The sequence below is a fragment of the Panulirus ornatus genome, chromosome 13 (assembly GCF_036320965.1).
Source record: "Panulirus ornatus isolate Po-2019 chromosome 13, ASM3632096v1, whole genome shotgun sequence".
NCBI lineage: Eukaryota > Metazoa > Arthropoda > Malacostraca > Decapoda > Palinuridae > Panulirus > Panulirus ornatus.
Window position 1 is genome coordinate 4,117,894 of NC_092236.1, and position 19,917 is coordinate 4,137,810.

General features: G+C 39.0%; 1 protein-coding gene across 4 annotated transcripts in view; it reads right to left on the reverse strand.

The window, feature by feature from the left end:
• Positions 1-19,917, reverse strand: part of LOC139752677 (unconventional myosin-IXb-like) — a 186,465-nt gene that overhangs the window by 46,423 nt on the left and 120,125 nt on the right. For 3 of the 4 annotated variants that reach the window (XM_071668453.1, XM_071668451.1, XM_071668452.1), the window contains exons 21-23: positions 18,329-18,493; positions 8,644-8,917; positions 3,797-3,993 (exon numbers count right to left, since the gene is read on the reverse strand). In XM_071668453.1, the coding sequence (XP_071524554.1) occupies positions 3,797-3,993; positions 8,644-8,917; positions 18,329-18,493 (636 nt within the window). The remainder of the gene's footprint in view (positions 1-3,796; positions 3,994-8,643; positions 8,918-18,328; positions 18,494-19,917) is intronic. The other variant, XM_071668454.1, reaches the window with a different exon arrangement.

Sequence of the window (19,917 nt, forward strand, 5' to 3'; positions counted from 1 at the left end):
TTATGCAATGCTATAGCCTGGGGTTTTTCTTGATTTTTTTGAAAAAATAGATTTAACTCAAAATTTCAGCATAGATACTTTTACATCTGCTGAATAGGAACCTGTGGTGAAAACCTTAAAATTTGTGTAATTAGTCCAGTAATTAGGATATTGATATAATTATTCAGGTTAAGTATGCAATTAAGCGCTTACCCAGATTTTCATTAAAATCTGCACAAGTTGAAAATCTGAGCCAAATATTTTTCTTGATTTTTTGAAAATATTGATTTTCCTCAAAGTTTCAACATAGATGCTTTTACCTCTGCTGAATAAGAATCTGTGGTCAAAACCTTAAAATTTGTGTAATCAGTCGAGTAATTAGGATATTAATATACTTATAATTAAGGTTAAGTATGTAATTAAGCGCTTAATTTTACGAAATGCATTCTTTTGACTCGATATCCTTAATCACCATATAGAATTGCACTTATACCCAGATTTTCATTAAAATCTGAACAAGTTGAAAATTTGAGCCAAATATTATCCAAGGCTATAACCTTGGATTTTTCTTGATTTTTTGAAAAAATAGATTTTCCTATAAATTTCAACATAGATGCTTTTACCTCTGCTGAATAAGAATCTGTGGTCAAAACCTTAAGATTCCTGTAATTACTCTAATCACTCGAGTAATTAGCATATTAATATAATTATAATTAATATTTCATAATTACGCGCTTAATTTCACGAAATGCATTCTTTTGACTCGATATCCTTAATCACCATATAGAATTGCACTTATACCCAGATTTTCATTAAAATCTGCACAAGTTGAAAATATGAGCCAAATATTTTTCTTGATTTTTTTTGAAAATATTGATTTTCCTCAAAGTTTCAACATAGATGCTTTTACCTCTGCTGAATAAGAATCTGTGGTCAAAACCTTAAAATTTGTGTAATTAGTCGAGTAATTAGGATATTAATATACTTATAATTAATGTTAAGTATGTAATTAAGCGATTAATTTTACGAAATGCATTCTTTTGACTCGATATCCTTAATCACCATATAGAATTGCACTTATACCCAGATTTTCATTAAAATCTGAACAAGTTGAAAATCTGAGCCAAATATTATCCTTGGATTTTTCCTGATTTTTTTGAAAAAATAGATTTTCCTCAAAGTTTTAGCATAGATGCTTTTACATATGCTGAATAAAAATCTGTTATCAAAACCTTAATATTTGTGTAATTACTTGAGTAATTAGGATATTAATATAATTATAATTAAGGTAAGTATGTAATTAAGCGCTTAACTTTACGAAATGCAGTCTTTCCACTCGATTTCCTTAATCACCATATAGAATTGCACTTATACCCAGATTTTCATTAAAATCTGAACAAGTTGAAAATCTGAGCCAAATATTATCCAAGGCTATAGCCTGGGATTTTTCTTGATTTCTTTTGAAAAAATAGATTTTTCTCAAAATTTCAACAGAGAAGCTATTACCTCTTCTGATTAAGAGTCTGTGGTGAAAACATTAAGATTCCTGCAATTATTCTAATTAGTTGAGTAATTAGCATGTTAATATAATTATAATTGGTATTAAGTATGTAATTACCCGCTTAATTTTACGAAATGCAGTCTTTTGACTCGATATCCTTAATCACCATATAGAATTGCACTTAAACCCAGATTTTCATTAAAATCTGAACAAGGTGAAAATCTGAGCCAAATATTATCCAAATATTATTTTTCTTGATTTTTTTGAAAAAATAGATTTTCCTCAAAGTTTCAGCATAGATGGTTTTACATCTGATGAATAAGAATCTGTGGTCAAAACCTTAAAATTCCTCTAATTAGTCGAGTTATTAGGATATTAATATAATTATAATTAAGGTTAAGTATGTAATTAAGCGAGGAAGGTATTAAGAATATATGGTGTGGGAGGAAAGTTGTTAGAAGCAGTGAAAAGTTTTTATTGAGGATGTAAGGCATGTGTACGTTTAGGAAGAGAGGAAAGTGATTGGTTCTCAGTGAATGTATGTTTGCGGCAGGGGTGTGTGATGTCTCCATGGTTGTTTAATTTGTTTATGGATGGGGGTTGTTAGGGAGGTAAATGCAAGAGTTTTGGAAAGAGGGGCAAGTATGAAGTCTGTTGGGGATGAGAGAGCTTGGGAAGTGAGTCAGTTGTTGTTCGCTGATGATACAGCGCTGGTGGCTGATTCATGTGAGAAACTGCAGAAGCTGGTGACTGAGTTTGGTAAAGTGTGTGGAAGAAGAAAGTTAAGAGTAAATGTGAATAAGAGCAAGGTTATTAGGTACAGTAGGGTTGAGGGTCAAGTCAATTGGGAGGTGAGTTTGAATGGAGAAAAACTGGAGGAAGTGAAGTGTTTTAGATATCTGGGAGTGGATCTGTCAGCGGATGGAACCATGGAAGCGGAAGTGGATCATAGGGTGGGGGAGGGGGCGAAAATTCTGGGGGCCTTGAAGAATGTGTGGAAGTCGAGAACATTATCTCGGAAAGCAAAAATGGGTATGTTTGAAGGAATAGTGGTTCCGACAATGTTGTATGGTTGCGAGGCGTGGGCTATGGATAGAGTTGTGCGCAGGAGGATGGATGTGCTGGAAATGAGATGTTTGAGGACAATGTGTGGTGTGAGGTGGTTTGATCAAGTGAGTAACGTAAGGGTAAGAGAGATGTGTGGAAATAAAAAGAGCGTGGTTGAGAGAGCAGAAGAGGGTGTTTTGAAGTGGTTTGGGCACATGGAGAGAATGAGTGAGGAAAGATTGACCAAGAGGATATATGTGTCGGAAGTGGAGGGAACGAGGAGAAGAGGGAGACCAAATTGGAGGTGGAAAGATGGAGTGAAAAAGATTTTGTGTGATCGGGGCCTGAACATGCAGGAGGGTGAAAGGAGGGCAAGGAATAGAGTGAATTGGATCGATGTGGTATACCGGGGTTGACGTGCTGTCAGTGGATTGAATCAAGGCATGTGAAGCGTCTGGGGTAAACCATGGAAAGCTGTGTAGGTATGTATATTTGCGTGTGTGGACGTATGTATATACATGTGTATGGGGGGGGTTGGGCCATTTCTTTCGTCTGTTTCCTTGCGCTACCTCGCAAACGTGGGAGACAGCGACAAAGTATAATAAAAAAAAAAAATAAATATAAAAAATCCCATAAAGGATATCTTTCGACTGTTGTATATTTTCACCAAATTTATAAAAACTGCATTCAGCTTCTTACTTTTCACTATTCACTTTTCCAGTCATTTTCATTGCAAAAATCTGATATATCCCTTACCTTTCATAAAAAAAAAGAAAACTGCTCCTCATTTATTCTGCATGCACTCTTTTCCATCATGCTTTCAATCAACATTCTTACATACACTTTTCCAGGTATACTTAAAGGACTGATTCCCCTATAACTGCTACAACCATCCTTAGTACATTTTCCTTTGATTAAGGGAACAATAATAGCTTCCATCCAATCCCCAGGTACAACCTTTTGCTTCCATGTTAAATAATATATCAAAACGCATCCAATCTATCACATTTTCTCCTCCATACTTCAACATTTCAATTGTAATTCCATCCACTCCAGGTGCCTTTCATACCTTCAACCTTCAACTTACCAGGTACAGTCAATAAACTTATACCTCTGTAATTCACTCAAAACATAACAGGAAGGTTTTTTATCTATGTAGCATTCTAGAATGTCTGAGCTGAAAGGTCATGAAACATCAATATTCTCAGGCTGTTTCAAGGTGGAAGGGGATAGCAATCATGAACAGGCACAATTTCAACATTATCTTACTTAAACATTTGTATCCAGAGTTGATGAAAAAGCCAGTAAATGGCTTGTCACAGGCATTACAGACTTCTTTCTTAAGTAATGTAGACTGCTTGAGAGGATGAGGGCAAGTGGCTAAAATCTGCTTTAAAACATCAGATTCACCACCCATTGCTGAAAGTGAAAGAGAGGCTGCACCCTGTACCCCTGATGGCTCCAAACTGAAATTCAAAAAAGAAAATTCAGTTAGTATCAAATACACCTTTCATACACTGCATCAGTATGAAGAAAAGAACAAATGAAGATGAACACGAAAAGTTATTTATTGATATATCAATCTAATAATTATCTATATTCTATATTCATAACTGTTATTAGGTTCGGCAGGGTTGAGGGACAAGTTAACTGGGAGGGAAGTTTAAATGGAGAAAAATTGGAGGAATGGAAGTATTTTAGATATCTGGGAGTGGATTGGCAGCAAATGGAACCATGGAAGTGGAAGTGAGTTACAGGATGGGGAGGGGGCGAAGGTTCTGGGAGCGATGAAGAATGTGTGGAAGGAGAGAACACTGTCTTGGAGAGCAAAATGGGTTGTGAGGCATGGGCTATAGATAGGGTAGTGCAGAGGAGGGTGGATGTGTTGGAAATGAAATGTTTGAGAACAATATGTGGTGTGAGGTGGTTTGATTAAGTAACGAAAAGGGTAAGAGAGATGTGTGGAAATAAAAGGAACGTGGTTGAGAGAGCAGAAAAGGGTGCACTGAAGTGGTGAGGACATATGGAGAAAATGAGTGAGAAAAGACTGACAAAAAGGCTATATGTGTCAGAGATGGAGGGAACAAGCAGAAGTGGGAGACCAAATTGGAGGTGGAAAGAGGGAGTGAAAAAGATTTTGGGTGACTGGGACCTAAACATACAACCCCCTTCACTCCTACACTAGTAATTCAATGTCCATATTAAGCCACTCATTACATCCAAATCCCACCTTTCAGATGCCACACACTTTACCCACACATGTAAACAATGCTGCATTAAGCACCATTCACCCCTCTCCAATACCTGATATTTCATCATCTTTCAACATATGTCACTCTATGCTCCATCTCTCTTGAATCTCTGCACTCAGAGCACTTCCTAAGCTCACACAACTTCGATTCTATTTCACATCCTCAATTCCTAACATCACTAAAAAAACATCCAAAATCACCTATACTAAGAAATGATCAGACATCCCACCTGCTATCCCTCTCAGTACATTTACATTCCAAATCCTCTTCTATGTATGCCCATCAATTAGTGGATTATCCAATAATGCCACTCTCCCACATATCACACTCTCCCACATATATCTATGTTTGCACCTTTTTTAAACCAAACATTTCCATTCACCAATCCTCTTTCAGTACAACTCGAAAAGTTTTACTACATTTTCATTCAAGTTGGAGACTCCTTGCCGCATCACACTCACACTGACATCCTCTGCCCCAAATATTCAGTCCCTTGCATCAAAACTGCTAAAGTACTCACCCAGTTTCTCTCATACAGCACTGCTCTCCTTGTCACTCCTCCACTACCAGAAGCATGATCACTAACATATGCACCTTACACTGTCTACTTTCATTCTAATCCATATCAACCTTAAATGCACTCCCTTACTCAACCTTTAATCCTTATCAAACAATGGTAGTGGCACCAATGTTTATCCATATGGATGTAAAAAAGAGAAAAAATCCAATATAATGAGAGATTATCATTCAAAAGTAAGAAAATATACTCAGAAAGATATATTAATACCTCAGTGCTGGCCTGGGCCATTGCTGAGTGAGGGGAAGGGAGGTGTGATTATTAGTCTGACATCTTGTGAAAAGAAAGAAAGATGTGATGTTTCTTTGTTTCTCCTCAACTTGCTTTCACATTCAACTCTTATTGAGTTCACTGACACCCTTTTTTTTTAATGCCTGACATGGCACAGGCTAGATAAGCCCCAATCAAGAACATCTCAGGCGAAAGAAAAAAGGAAAAGAAACCAATAATTAAATGGGACTCTGCAAGTGTTTGTAGATCCAACTCTTAAAGGAAGAAAGGCTATATAAAGAGGGGAAGACTAAGGAAGGAAAAGAATTTCACAGCTTAGCTGTTTAAGGGAAGGAGCCACCATAACAGCCAATTTTCAATTGGCCAGTCTATACACAGAAACTGGTGGAGGCAGCAGTCAAATGTGTGCCACCCTGAATCAAGAAAATATCTATGAAAATTACATTGCATATATTAAGAATATTGTGTGATGAGTGAGACTGGTTGGCATGTATTGGGAGGATACTAGAGTTTTCGCTTCAATTTATATCTTCTATTCTTCCCCCTTTTACATTTTCAAATTGCATATTACACTAATAAAAGATTTCTGTCTTTGTTCATTCCTGGGGATGCCGGATACTGCAACTGTCTCCCATTCACAGATGGAATTTTGTTTAATTCTTAACATATTTTGGAAAGATTACACTCATATTCATTTACCCTGACATCAAAGGCTCCAAACAATATTCTCTTCACAATGTTGGATAATCATTCCTGTCAAGGATATTAAGTTTTCTAATTCTTTTCTTTTTATCACCATCATTAACATCTACCCGCACAAACTAGCCTCCTCCCACTAGTCCTCACAGGCAACTTCTTGTCCTCCAGTTCGTCCTTCGGGCAACATTTCATATTCCCACTAGGCACTAGATCCAATTTTTCATCCTCCTACAGACTGTGGACAAACATTATAATATGGGTCCTTACAATTAACATTTTGTTCTCCCACTGGTTCATAGAACCAATTTTTTTTCTAACACTGGTTCCTGGTTCTTAAAAACCTACTTTCCATCTTTCTCACAAGTCTTTAGGACACACTTGTTATCCTCTAACTGGTCCTGACAACCAACGCTTAAAGGCCTTACTTACACTGCCACATTGTATCATGCCTATTCAGTAGACCTCCTTTTGATCTGGTGGTCAATCGAGGATATTGTATTTGAAACTTTTTTTTTTTTCAAACTATTCACAATTTCCCGCATTAGCAAGGTAGTGTTAAGAACAGAGGACTGGACCTTTGAGGGAATGTCCTCACCTGGCCCCCTTCTCTGTTCCTTCTTTTGGAGAATTAAAAAAAACGAGAGGGGAGGATTTCCAGCCCCCCACTCCCTCCCCTTTACTAGAAAAAAAGGGCTTTCTGTTATTCAACTATTTTCTTCTTTCAGCAATGAATCTCTTACAGAGTCAACTGATTTACGTGAAAATTTCAGAAATAATCACCTATCAATAGCCCCAAAAGCTTTATCCACACCTTTTATAATTTGTTTTCTTCTTGAGTTATCCCCATTTTTATTCTGAGTCATTTCGTGAGCTTATCTCCTATATAACCAGCTGGTCTAGAAAGTTCACCTGGTACCAAAAAGTTCTCCCAGTTTTGTCTCCTTGCTTTGACTATCCAAGCTGTGCTAATATTGCCTCTATAATTTATTTCTTCAGTTATCTCCCTCTTTGAGGGTTGCTTTGTGAAGAAAACTCTTCTATAACCAGCTAATGTATATAAAGTTGTATCTAGGGATAAAAGGTAGTGTTGCATCACTATAAACACTTTTTCTTGTCATCCCCGAATTTGCTGATGTACTCCACATCTCATTATTTTCTGATCTTTCCTGAATCATCTTGTGTTCTCGACTCCTCTAAATCCAGTTGCTATAAAAGTTGCGTTTGGTCAAATAGTTGGGAAAATTTAGTAGCTCTGCACTAACAAATACATTCTTTCTCATTCAACCAAGATTTATGGGGTTAAATGTTAAACAACTTGATATCCATCACAGGCAATTCATTTCTTAAGCTTCAGAGGTACCAACAATGACCCAACAAGCCCAACTCCAACTCACCACCACAACACTTACCAATCCACATCCATGCCCATCTGGGGCTGCATTCTCCCACTCTCATTCCTGCATACCATTAAAACACCAACTACTCTACAATGCCAATCAAAGAAACACCCACCCACCAACCCTGGTCCATGAAAGCAACTTTTCTTCTTCCCACTGGTCCTTAGAATCAATGTTTCTTTTTCCCACCTGTCCTTTAAACCAACAATCTGTCCTCCCACCATCATTTTTGCCCTATTACTAGACCTCAGCTCAAACTTTTCCTTCTCCTACAGGTTATTTAAAGCCAGTATTTTGTCCTTCCACTAGTCCTAACTCCCACTCACCACCACAACACTTACCAATCCACACTTATGCCCATCTGTGCTACACCCTCTCACCCTCATTCCTGCATACCACTGAAACACCAACTTATCTACAAATCTGCCAACCAAAGCAACACCACACACCAGTTCTGGTCTACAAAACCAACTCTTCTTCTTCCCAGTGGTCATTAGAAGCAACATTGCTGGTTCCCACTTGTCCTTTAAACCAATAATCTGTCCTCCCACCATATTTATTGCCCTCTTACTGGTCCTCAGCTCTAACTTTTCCTCCTCCTACTAGTTATTTAATACCAATTTTTTGTCCTTCCACTTATCCTAAGAACAAAGGCCAGTGATGCCACCACGTATCTCGTATCTCCAGACGACCTCTTTTCTGGCTGCTGGCTGCAATGAGGGATATTCTATATTTTCTTCTCACTGTTATTTGTATTCTATTTTTCCATTTAGTTCTACTTTGGGGTCTTTAGGATTTTCTTCTTGTTCATCTTTGGTTCTCTCAATTTCACTGTCATATAACTTGTAAGGCAAATATCATTAAACAAAACAATCAATGGAAATGAGAGCGAGATCCAAAAGGTCAATAAATCAAACATGCAAATAAAATCAATACAAACAAGTGAATATCACATCTAACCTTGAAAATCCTTGCACATCAGGAAGACTAGAGGAAGGCTTTAGAGGCTCTTTTGTTCTTGGTGACTCATCAGCCACACTGAGTTCCCAAGAAGATGCCACTTGTTGGCCACCATTGGTGCTAGAGCATCTTTCTTTTAACATTAGCATGCTGTTATCTGGTACTAGCTCAGTTGAGAAAGTGTGCTGGTATTCTCCTGGGCTTGTGGGAGTTTGAGGTTGGGACTCATATGACATAGCATCCTCACTCTCACTTAAACTGCCCTCTCGTTTTCCTATAAAACAAGTTTATATATTGTCAAATAATCACTAAGTCAATCATCATTCAAGCAGCATTATCACAAAATAATCTACAGATAACATGCAAATATATATACAAGCAACATAAACAGTATAAGAACAGGACAAGAATCAAATGCCTTGTTTAATAACATTAAAAACTACAATCATTGTACTGACTGGAGTAAAGCCATCTCAGTTATCAATTCTAACTCCAGCACCACAAGAAATATCATCAAATCTTCTATTATTAAATACACAAAGAATTATAACCTTAATATTAGTGAAGGTCTATACAAATTCGATAGCTTTATTGTTAATAAAATTTATAAAAAAAATTCCCCTTCTTGTCCAAATAATAAGTTTATGATACACTCATTGTCTGTCTTGGACAATCACGTGTTTACCAAATGGCGTCCTAGCTACGTCTCTTCGTTGTATATCAGCTGACATATTTCTTTCTTGCATCTCCCTGATGATGTGATTATTACAAAAAAGTACACTTGGGAACTTATCGTGTTTCATTCTCCCCATGGACAAAGCAAAATAAATAAAATATACATTTATTTATCTATTTATTTTGCTTTGTCACTGTCTCCCGCGTTTGCGAGGTAGCGCAAGGAAACAGGCGAAAGAAATGGCCCAGCCCACCCCCATACACATGTATATACATACACGTCCACACACGCAAATATACATACCCATACATCTCAATGTACTCATATATATACACACACACAGACACATACATATATACACATGCACACAATTCACACTGTCTGCCTTTATTCATTCCCATCGCCACCTCGCCACACATGGAATAACATCCCCCTTCCCCCCATGTGTGCGAGGTAGCACTAGGAAAAGACAACAAAGGCCCCATTCGTTCACACTCAGTCTCTAGCTGTCATGCAATAATGCCCGAAACCACAGCTCCCTTTCCACATCCAGGCCCCACACAACTTTCCATGGTTTACCCCAGATGCTTCACATGCCCTGATTCAATCCATTGACAGCACGTCGACCCCAGTATACCACATCGATCCAATTCACTCTATTCCATGCCGCCTTTCACTCTCCTGCATGTTCAGGCCCAGATCACACAAAATCTTTTTCACTCCATCTTTCCTCCTCCAGTTTGGTCTCCCACTTCTCCTCGTTCCCTCCACCTCCGACACATATATCCTCTTGGTCAATCTTTCCTCATTCATTCTCTCCATGTGCCCAAACCATTTCAAAACACCCTCTTCTGCTCTCTCAACCACGCTCTTTTATTTCCACACATCTCTCTTACCCTTACATTACTTACTCGATCAAACCACGTCACACCACACACTGTCCTCAAACATCTCATTTCCAGCACATCCACCCTCCTGCGCACAACTCTATCCATAGCCCACGCCTCGCAACCATACAACATTGTTGGAATCACAATTCCTTCAAACATAGCCATTTTTGCTTTCCGAAATAATGTTCTCGACTTCCACACATTCTTCAAGGCTCCCAGGATTTTCGCCCCCTCCCCCACCTATGATTCACTTCCGCTTCCATGGTTCCATCCGCTGCCAGATCCACTCCCAGATATCTAAAACACTTCACTTCCTCCAGTTTTTCTCTATTCAAACTTACCTCCCAACTGACTTGACCCTCAACCCTACTGTACCTAATAACCTTGCTCTTATTCACATTTACTCTTAACTTTCTTCTTTCACACGCTTTACCAAACTCAGTCACCAGCTTCTGCAGTTTCTCACACAAATCAGCCACCAGCGCTGTATCATCAACGAACAACAACTGACTCACTTCCCAAGCTCTCCCATCCCCAACAGACTTCATACTTGCCCCTCTTTCCAAAACTCTTGCATTCACCTCCCTAACAACCACATCCATAAACAAATTAAACAACCATGGAGACATCACACACCCCTGCCGCAAACCTACATTCACTGAAAACCAATCACTTTCCTCTCTTCCTACGCGTACACATGCCTTACATCCTCGATAAAAACTTTTCACTGCTTCTAACAACTTGCCTCCCACACCATATATTCTTAATACCTTCCACAGAGCATCTCTATCAACTCTATCATATGCCTCCTCCAGATCCATAAATGCTACATACAAATCCATTTGCTTTTCTAAGTATTTCTCACATACATTCTTCAAAGCAAACACCTGATCCACACATTCTCTACCACTTCTGAAACCACACTGCTCTTCTCCAATCTGATGCTCTGTACATGCCTTCACCCTCTCAATCAATACCCTCCCATATAATTTACCAGGAATACTCAACAAACTTATACCTCTGTAATTTGAGCACTCACTCTTATCCCCTTTGCCTTTGTACAATGGAACTATGCACGCATTCCGCCAATCCTCAGGCACCTCATCATGAGTCATACATACATTAAATAACCTTACCAACCAGTCAACAATACAGTCACCCCCTTTTTTAATAAATTCCACTGCAATACCATCCAAACCTGCTGCCTTGCCGGCTTTCATCTTCCGCAAAGCTTTTACTACTATTCTTTACTATTCTTTCTTTCTTTCATACTATTCGCCATTTCCCGCATTAGCGAGGTAGTGTTAAGAACAGAGGACTGGGCCTTTGAGGGAATATCCTCACCTGGCCCCCTTCTCTGTTCCTTCTTTTGGAAAATTAAAAAAAAAAATGAGGGGAGGATTTCCAGTCCCCCCGCTCCCTTCCCTTTTAGATACTAGGCATAAAAAGTTGTGCTGCTCTGTCTAATGTCTCAAAGGGATCAATTCTTATTCAAAATGGTCTATTAACACTAACAAGATATAAATACCTTTGGCAAAATCCATAAAGAATCAACGCACATCTTTCATGGCTATTATCATTATGTATGACTGGCTTGTTAGATATTCACATTTAGAAAAAAGGACTAGGTTTTTAAACATATATATACAATCTTTCAAATATGTACAACATGTACTGACACGAGATATGTCAGAAGCATAGTGGATCAAATCTATTAGTCACTCAAACAACACTATCGTATGTCTGCTTTTGATTCTGTTATTCATGAGTGTAATATCCAAGTTGGGTGTGACTACTGACTCCATTCACTTAAAAATTCAACTCCACATAATTCGCTGATGATACAGCGCTGGTGGCTGATTCATGTGAGAAACTGCAGAAGCTGGTGACTGAGTTTGGTAAAGTGTGTGAAAGAAGAAAGCTAAGAGTAAATGTGAATAAGAGCAAGGTTATTAGGTACAGTAGGGTTGAGGAAGAAGTCAAATGGGAGGTAAGCTCGAATGGAGAAAAACAAGGAAGTGAAGTGTTTTAGATATATGGGAGTGGATTTGGCAGCGGATGGAACCATGGAAGCAGAAGTGAATCAATCATAGGGTTGGGGAGGGGGCGAAAATTCTGGGAGCGTTGAAGAATGTGTGGAAGTCGAGAACAAGAGAGATGTGTGATAATAAAAAGAGTGTGGTTGAGAGAGCAGAAGAGGGTGTTTTGAAATGGTTTGGTCACAAGGAGAGAATGAGTGAGGAAAGATTGACCAAGAGGATATATGTGTGTTAGAGGTGGAGGGAACAAGGAGAAGTGGGAGACCAAATTGGAGGTGGAAAGATGGAGTGAAAAAGATTTTGTGTGATCGGGGCCTGAACATGCAGGAGGGTGAAAGGCGTGCAAGGAATAAAGTGAACTAGAATGATGTGGTATACCGGGGTCAACGTGCTGTCAATGGACTGAACCAGGGCATGTGAAGCGTCTGGGGTAAACCATGGAAAGTTCTGTGGGGCCTGGATGTGGAAAGGGAGCTGTGGTTTTGGTGCATTATTACATGACAGCTAGAGACAGTGTGAACGAATGTGGCCTTTGTTGTCTTTTCCTAGCGCTACCTCCCACACATGAGGGGTGAGGGGGTTGTTATTTCATGTGTGGCAGGGTGGCGATGGGAATAAATAAAGGCAGACAGTATGAATTAAATACATGTGTATATATGTATATGTCTGTGTGTGTATATATATGTATACATTAAGATGTATAGGTATATATATTTGCGTGTGTGGACGCGTATGTACATACATGTGTATGTGGGTGGGTTGGGCCATTCTTTCGTCTGTTTCCTTGTGCTACCTTGCTAACGCGGGAGACAGCGACAAAGCAAAATAAAATAAATGAAAAAAATAAATATATATATATATTTCCACAGTATTTGAATAATCAACTCATTACTGCAAAATGAAGTTATGGTTATGGTTAACTTTTTATTTCATTAAGACATACTTACCAATGCACTTTTCCTTTGTGAAATGTTTTACCAAATGAGATCACAACTTACTTTAGTGTACTAATCAGTGCAGTAATGTTTTAAGGCTATATAAAAATGAGACTTTACAAGTGCTTGCATAATATGAAAGCACTAATTTCCTTCAAAACTTTCATGCATGAAGGGATAAGCCCTCTCAGTACCCCAGAGATGAACAAGGTATGTATAAGTGGCAGACAGCCACCATAAATTTTCACAGTAATTATCAATTTGTGATGCTGTTTTTGGTTTTACACATTTTGTTCATGTATGACTGCTCTGCAATATCATGTACACCAAACAGTAAATCTATCTGATTTTTAAAAACTTAAAAGTTGTGATCAAGTCATCCCTCAGTTTTCTTTCTTCCACAGTGAGCAAATCTACTGCCTTTCCCTGCAACTTAGCTCTCTTAATTCTGGTACTATCTTTGTTGCCCTCCTCTGGACCTTCTCTATTAAGTCTATGTGTTTCTCTAGGTGTGATGGTCAAGCCAGAGAAGCATATTCTCGTTTTGCCCTATGTATGATATGAACATGTATGATATGAACAACTTGCTAATTATTTCCTTGATCCTATACTTGAAAGCTATTCTGATATCTGCCATAAGACAGTCTGTCTCCTTTACTATTCTCTCTGTCTCCTTTACTATTCTCCTCATGACTCTGGCAACAGGTCAGGAATGATAGTGACTCCCAAGTTCTCACATACAGAATCCCGAAGCTTATTTCCTGTTCAATAATAATCATAAAGAGGCGTTCTTTCACTTAGTCCCAACCTCTTTACTATACATATGTTTGGGCTGAATTTCATCATTCACATATCAGACCAACTTTGGAGTCCAATGCAATTCTCCTCACTTTTCACTTCCATCATTATTTTTTGCATCTAAATCTCTAACACTTATTCCCTTCAGGAACTCTCTCAAGGGGGTGGCCACAGCAACAGAGCCACCAAAACTAGTGAACTCTAGTGCCGCTTCTTAGCCTTTAGTACCTCACCCTTAATAGGCCACTGGCAGAGGGTCAGTCTAATGCAGTGTCTGCAGAAGCTCCTAACTAATGTTCCCACTGACTATTTCTACCTAATGTTCCTACATACTACTTCAACCCAATGTTTCTACTTAATAGTCCTACCTAAATGTTCCTACCTACTACCACCATTCTGCCAAAAGGCAGGGCAAGCACATAGCACTCACCACAGGAAATCTAGTCACAAAGAATGAGCTACGTGAGTTAAGTGTTGTCAAGTGTGCGTGAGAGGGAAAGATATTTTGTATGTTTGTGGACTTAATGCCAGCAGTCCACGTGTACGTGAGGGTGAATGAAAACACAGCTCCCTGGGTCAGAGGAGAGCAACTTCACAACCAATGAAGTGCTGGCTCACTATGCAGGTATCACTAACCCTCCTGATACCCAGGTGGGTAGTACTGGTAATATACCTCACTGGTCGTTGGCTGCCTACCAACTATTATTTACCGATTTCTGCATCATCCACAAAATAATCAGGTAGGAGTCAATATCTTCAGAAAAGTCATTCTCATAGACCTTGTTAATTAAAAATCAGCTTAACAAAAAGTAAATATATTCACAGTCTGGATAGGGTTAATTCTTAGAATTTGCATCTCAGTATCCAATCTTAAATATCTACGTTCAGAGCTGTAGCTTGATGGACCACATCCTCTTACAGTTTTCAAGGTACTGTGCACATGCCACTGCAAGTTCACTCCAGTGCACTAACATCCAATTAATGATAAGATTATTTAGAACTTAGTACAGAGCTGGATGCTCATTTCTAAAAAGGTTGATTTGAGCTATTGCCAGTCATATATTATCTGTTGTAAAACATTTGGTAGAAGTAGTAAGCAGGAACATGAGGGAAGGAGCATTAGGTACAAGTAGTCAACAGGAACATTAGGTAGGAGTCACTGCTAGAGTTGCCCTCTGCCAGTAGCCTGTTAAGCACAGTGTTTGCAGAGGCTCCTACCTAATGTTCCTACTGACTACTTCTACCTAATGTTCCTACCTACTACTTCTACCTAATGTTTATACCTAACAGTCCTACCTAAATGTTCCTACCTACTAATTCTAACTATTGCTCCTATCATTTTGCCCAAAAGGTACGACTAGCACAAAGCACACACCACAGGAAAATCTAGAGTTGCGAAGAATGAGCTGTGTGAGTTAAGTGTTGTGTGTGACAAGGAGAGATATATCATGTGCTTGTGGACAGAATGCCAGTAGTCTACATGTAGGTGAGGTAGAAAGAAAAGACAGCTACCAGGGTCAGAGGAGTGCAACTTCACAACCAATGAAGTGCTGGCTTATGTGAATTTACTCATACAGAATCTAAAGTTAAGCCAGGTACTCATTTACTGACCAACCCCAGGAGGAGGATGAACAGCTGGGTTGGTTCTGAGGCAAATGTTGTACCTGGGCTGGCCTTTGAATAAATCATGGTCGGTGGTATTTACCATTACACCATGGAAGCCCATAAGTGTGTGTAAGAGATAACAGTAATTCTTTCTCCTATGCCAAACAACTAATTCCTCACCTTTTAGTCTTTATCTTGGTACACTGTGGGCAGAAACAAAGAATATAGCTGTGTAAGCAACCCAATCATACTTCTTTAATATTATCTCCAATACTTTATCAAAGTTTAATGTCTTTAAAAAATCTTTTTATACACAACTGCTTATCCCACCTTTGCCAGGAAGCACCAGAATTTGACAAAAGTCCTCATTTGCACATATCCACTCTCTAAGTGTCATGTATCTTTATCTTTTTTTTTCTCTCTAAATGTCATGTATCTATATATATTTTTTTCTATGTTGAAGGCTCCAGTCATGGACAGAAGTCCACATCAAGGCCAGGCCTTAACTGAAATATAAAGAGAATTAAGAAACGGAAAAATATAAGGCAAAGGAGAGTATTTACGATTTTTTGAGAAAATGAAAAAAGCTGTCTTTTGGAATGAGAATGTCATAGTTACTGGGAAAGATATCAGAGGGTAGGGAGTTCCAGAACTTCGACATGAAGGGAAAGAATCAGGTATCAAAACGACCCACCCTTGAGTTGCTGATGGCTCACACAATAATCATGTGATGTGGTAGCTTGCCAAGTATTGCGTGGTCTAGCTAGTGGTGTGGGCACACAATTAGCCAGTCCTTAAGAGCAAAAACCAGAGTCTTTCACTTTATACACTTATTTATTTTTATTATTATACTTTGTCGCTGTCTCCCGCGTTTGCGAGGTAGCGCAAGGAAACAGACGAAAGAAATGGCCCAACCCCCCCCCCCTACACATGTATATACATACATCCACACACGCAAATATACATACCTACACAGCTTTCCATGGTTTACCCCAGACGCTTCACATGCCTTGATTCAATCCACTGACAGCACGTCAACCCCGGTATACCACATCGCTCCAATTCACTCTATTCCTTGCCCTCCTTTCACCCTCCTGCATATTCAGGCCCCGATCACACAAAATCTTTTTCACTCCATCTTTCCACCTCCAATTTGGTCTCCCTCTTCTCCTCGTTCCCTCCACCTCCGACACATATATCCTCTTGGTCAATCTTTCCTCACTCATTCTCTCCATGTGCCCAAACCACTTCAAAACACCCTCTTCTGCTCTCTCAACCACGCTCTTTTTATTTCCACACATCTCTCTTACCCTTACGTTACTCACTCGATCAAACCACCTCACACCACACATTGTCCTCAAACATCTCATTTCCAGCACATCCATCCTCCTGCGCACAACTCTATCCATAGCCCACGCCTCGCAACCATACAACATTGTCGGAACCACTATTCCTTCAAACATACCCATTTTTGCTTTCCGAGATAATGTTCTCGACTTCCACACATTCTTCAAGGCCCCCAGAATTTTCGCCCCCTCCCCCACCCTATGATCCACTTCCGCTTCCATGGTTCCATCCGCTGCCAGATCCACTCCCAGATATCTAAAACACTTCACTTCCTCCAGTTTTTCTCCATTCAAACTCACCTCCCAATTGACTTGACCCTCAACCCTACTGTACCTAATAACCTTGCTCTTATTCACATTTACTCTTAACTTTCTTCTTCCACACACTTTACCAAACTCAGTCACCAGCTTCTGCAGTTTCTCACATGAATCAGCCACCAGCGCTGTATCATCAGCGAACAACAACTGACTCACTTCCCAAGCTCTCTCATCCCCAACAGACTTCATACTTGCCCCTCTTTCCAAAACTCTTGCATTTACCTCCCTAACAACCCCATCCATAAACAAATTAAACAACCATGGAGACATCACACACCCCTGCCACAAACCTACATTCACTGAGAACCAATCACTTTCCTCTCTTCCTACACGTACACATGCCTTACATCCTCGATAAAAACTTTTCACTGCTTCTAACAACTTTCCTCCCACACCATATATTCTTAATACCTTCCACAGGTAATGTGGTTGAGTATTCTGGTCATTCTATAATTTAGAACATTCCTAGAGAAATGGCTTGGTCCCTAGCATCCTGGAATAGCAAAGTTATGGCAAAGTATCTCTTCTGGTCAGCAAACATCATTTATAGGAGCTGAATCATCTTTCTGTCATACAGTATTCCCTAAAGTTTGTCTTTCCAATATAACCTCTCAGGAAAACCTTACTCTAAGTGTACCTAGCATGACCCGTCCATTGGTGTCTATTTTTCTTTTTCTCTTCTCAGCAGCTGACAAGGAACTTGCTGAAACTATGCTAGTGTTCTTGTTTGTCATTAAAGGGGATGATGTAATTTTCCAAAATTAGCACCAAATAAAAGCAAACAACAGCAACACTGTCTGCTGGCTAGCTTGCTATCTTCCATCGATGGAAAGTTGATGCACTTTTCTAAAGAGTACTCAAGGGAGTTTTGAGTGTGAAAAATGTTTTCAAGACTGATTATTTCCAAAAGTCAGTTTTTGGATTTGCAATATGTGTGTGTATTTGATAGATGTTTCCAGAAGATTCAGATGAATCCTCCTCCTTACTGTGTGGAATGTTTACAAACAGTATTCATGATAAAGATTAGCAGATACTGCAAGAAATATTTTCCTTTACCTAAAACTAAACATATCCTTACCCATAATGATCATCTTGAAAGGTTTTTTAAATTGTCTTGGGAATCTGAGCATGCTGTGAGAATCTGTAAGAGGTGGCTGTAAGTGCTGCTGCTTTATACTGTCATCATCACCTCCAGTGCTTGACTTTCTCTCCAACTGATTAGAGCTTAAACTCTCTGCAGAAGCTAAATGTAAAGAGAAACACTAAGATAATTATCAAAAAAACAATACTGTAACCATCTGCTGAAATAAAAAACTAGAGATTGGCTTGCTGCAAAGCTCCGAATGGGTATATAATTGCTAGCAAATATTTTCAGTTATTGTAACTATAGGACCAAGTTGATGACTTTGCATGCACGCATATATTTTGTCCACTTGTGATATTACTGGAATGGCAATCTTTGTAAAAAGTTCATTTATACCACCAGAATGTTACATGCACTTCCTAAGTTTGCATGTGACAAACCTACAAAATTTCTTTTTAATTCATCAGTGACTCTGAAAGGGCCTGATTTTACAACACAAGTACTGCGCATAGCAGTTTAAAAAGTACTTGGATTCAACATATACTAAATTTTGTGAAAAAGTAACTTATGCCTAACATAACATCATGCACATCTCTGATACATAGAGAACAAAGGTACATCGTTTCAATTTAATCCACTGACAACCAAAAGAGTTCAATTGCTGAACTATATACTGGTATCCTCAATCAGAATGAACACACAATCACAGATAGGATACAAAGAAGCAACAGATAGAAGATTTAAAAGAACAAATACCATCCAAGGCAGCTTTGAGGTGATGAAAATAAAAATTCTAGATGAGGTAGGAGACATGGAGGAGGATACTGCAAGACTGCATGAGATAACAAAAAGATGGGTCACTCTGCAGATAAGGGAAGCTGTACAGAGGGAGGTAACCATACATAAGTCCAGGATGGTCTTTGGTTTATAAGATAACCATATACCAAATGAGGATGAAAGAATAGCCAGAGAAGGAGAGAAGGTCCAGATATTACTTCAGGTAATGGATTTAACAAAAACAAGAGGAGAAATAAAGTATTTAGGAGAATGGTGAAATAAAGTGAAGAAACTTAGAGAAGACCACTCAGGTCAACATTTGGTAAGGATGTGTGTAGCCATGAGGTACTTAACGAGGTAAATAAACTTGCCAAGAAAGTGGGGTTCGAAAGAGTGTTTGCCAAGTGTGACCCCAAGAGAGCAACGATAGCCAAAAACATCTGGCTAAAGGCAAAACTGAAGAAATATCAAATCAGGCTAGAGGGAGGAACATCACTACTCTCAACTCAAGGAGGATGGAACTATCTACAAACAAGTACCTTAGGCTGAAGGTTCCCTCTACCAATACAGACAGCCTGGTGCAAATGGAAAGAAGCTGAAATTCAAGTATCATATATGAGACTGCAAACCCAACAATGTGGTAGTGATGGAGACAAAATGAACTAAAGACTAACCTGATCTGTTCAGTGGTGCCTTTTTGATAACATATGACAGGTAATAATACTGTCAGTAGGGAAGTAAATAGCAATAATCCTAGTTCACAGTCCTCCAAAGACCTGCAGTGATCCAGAACAGGTGTATATTGT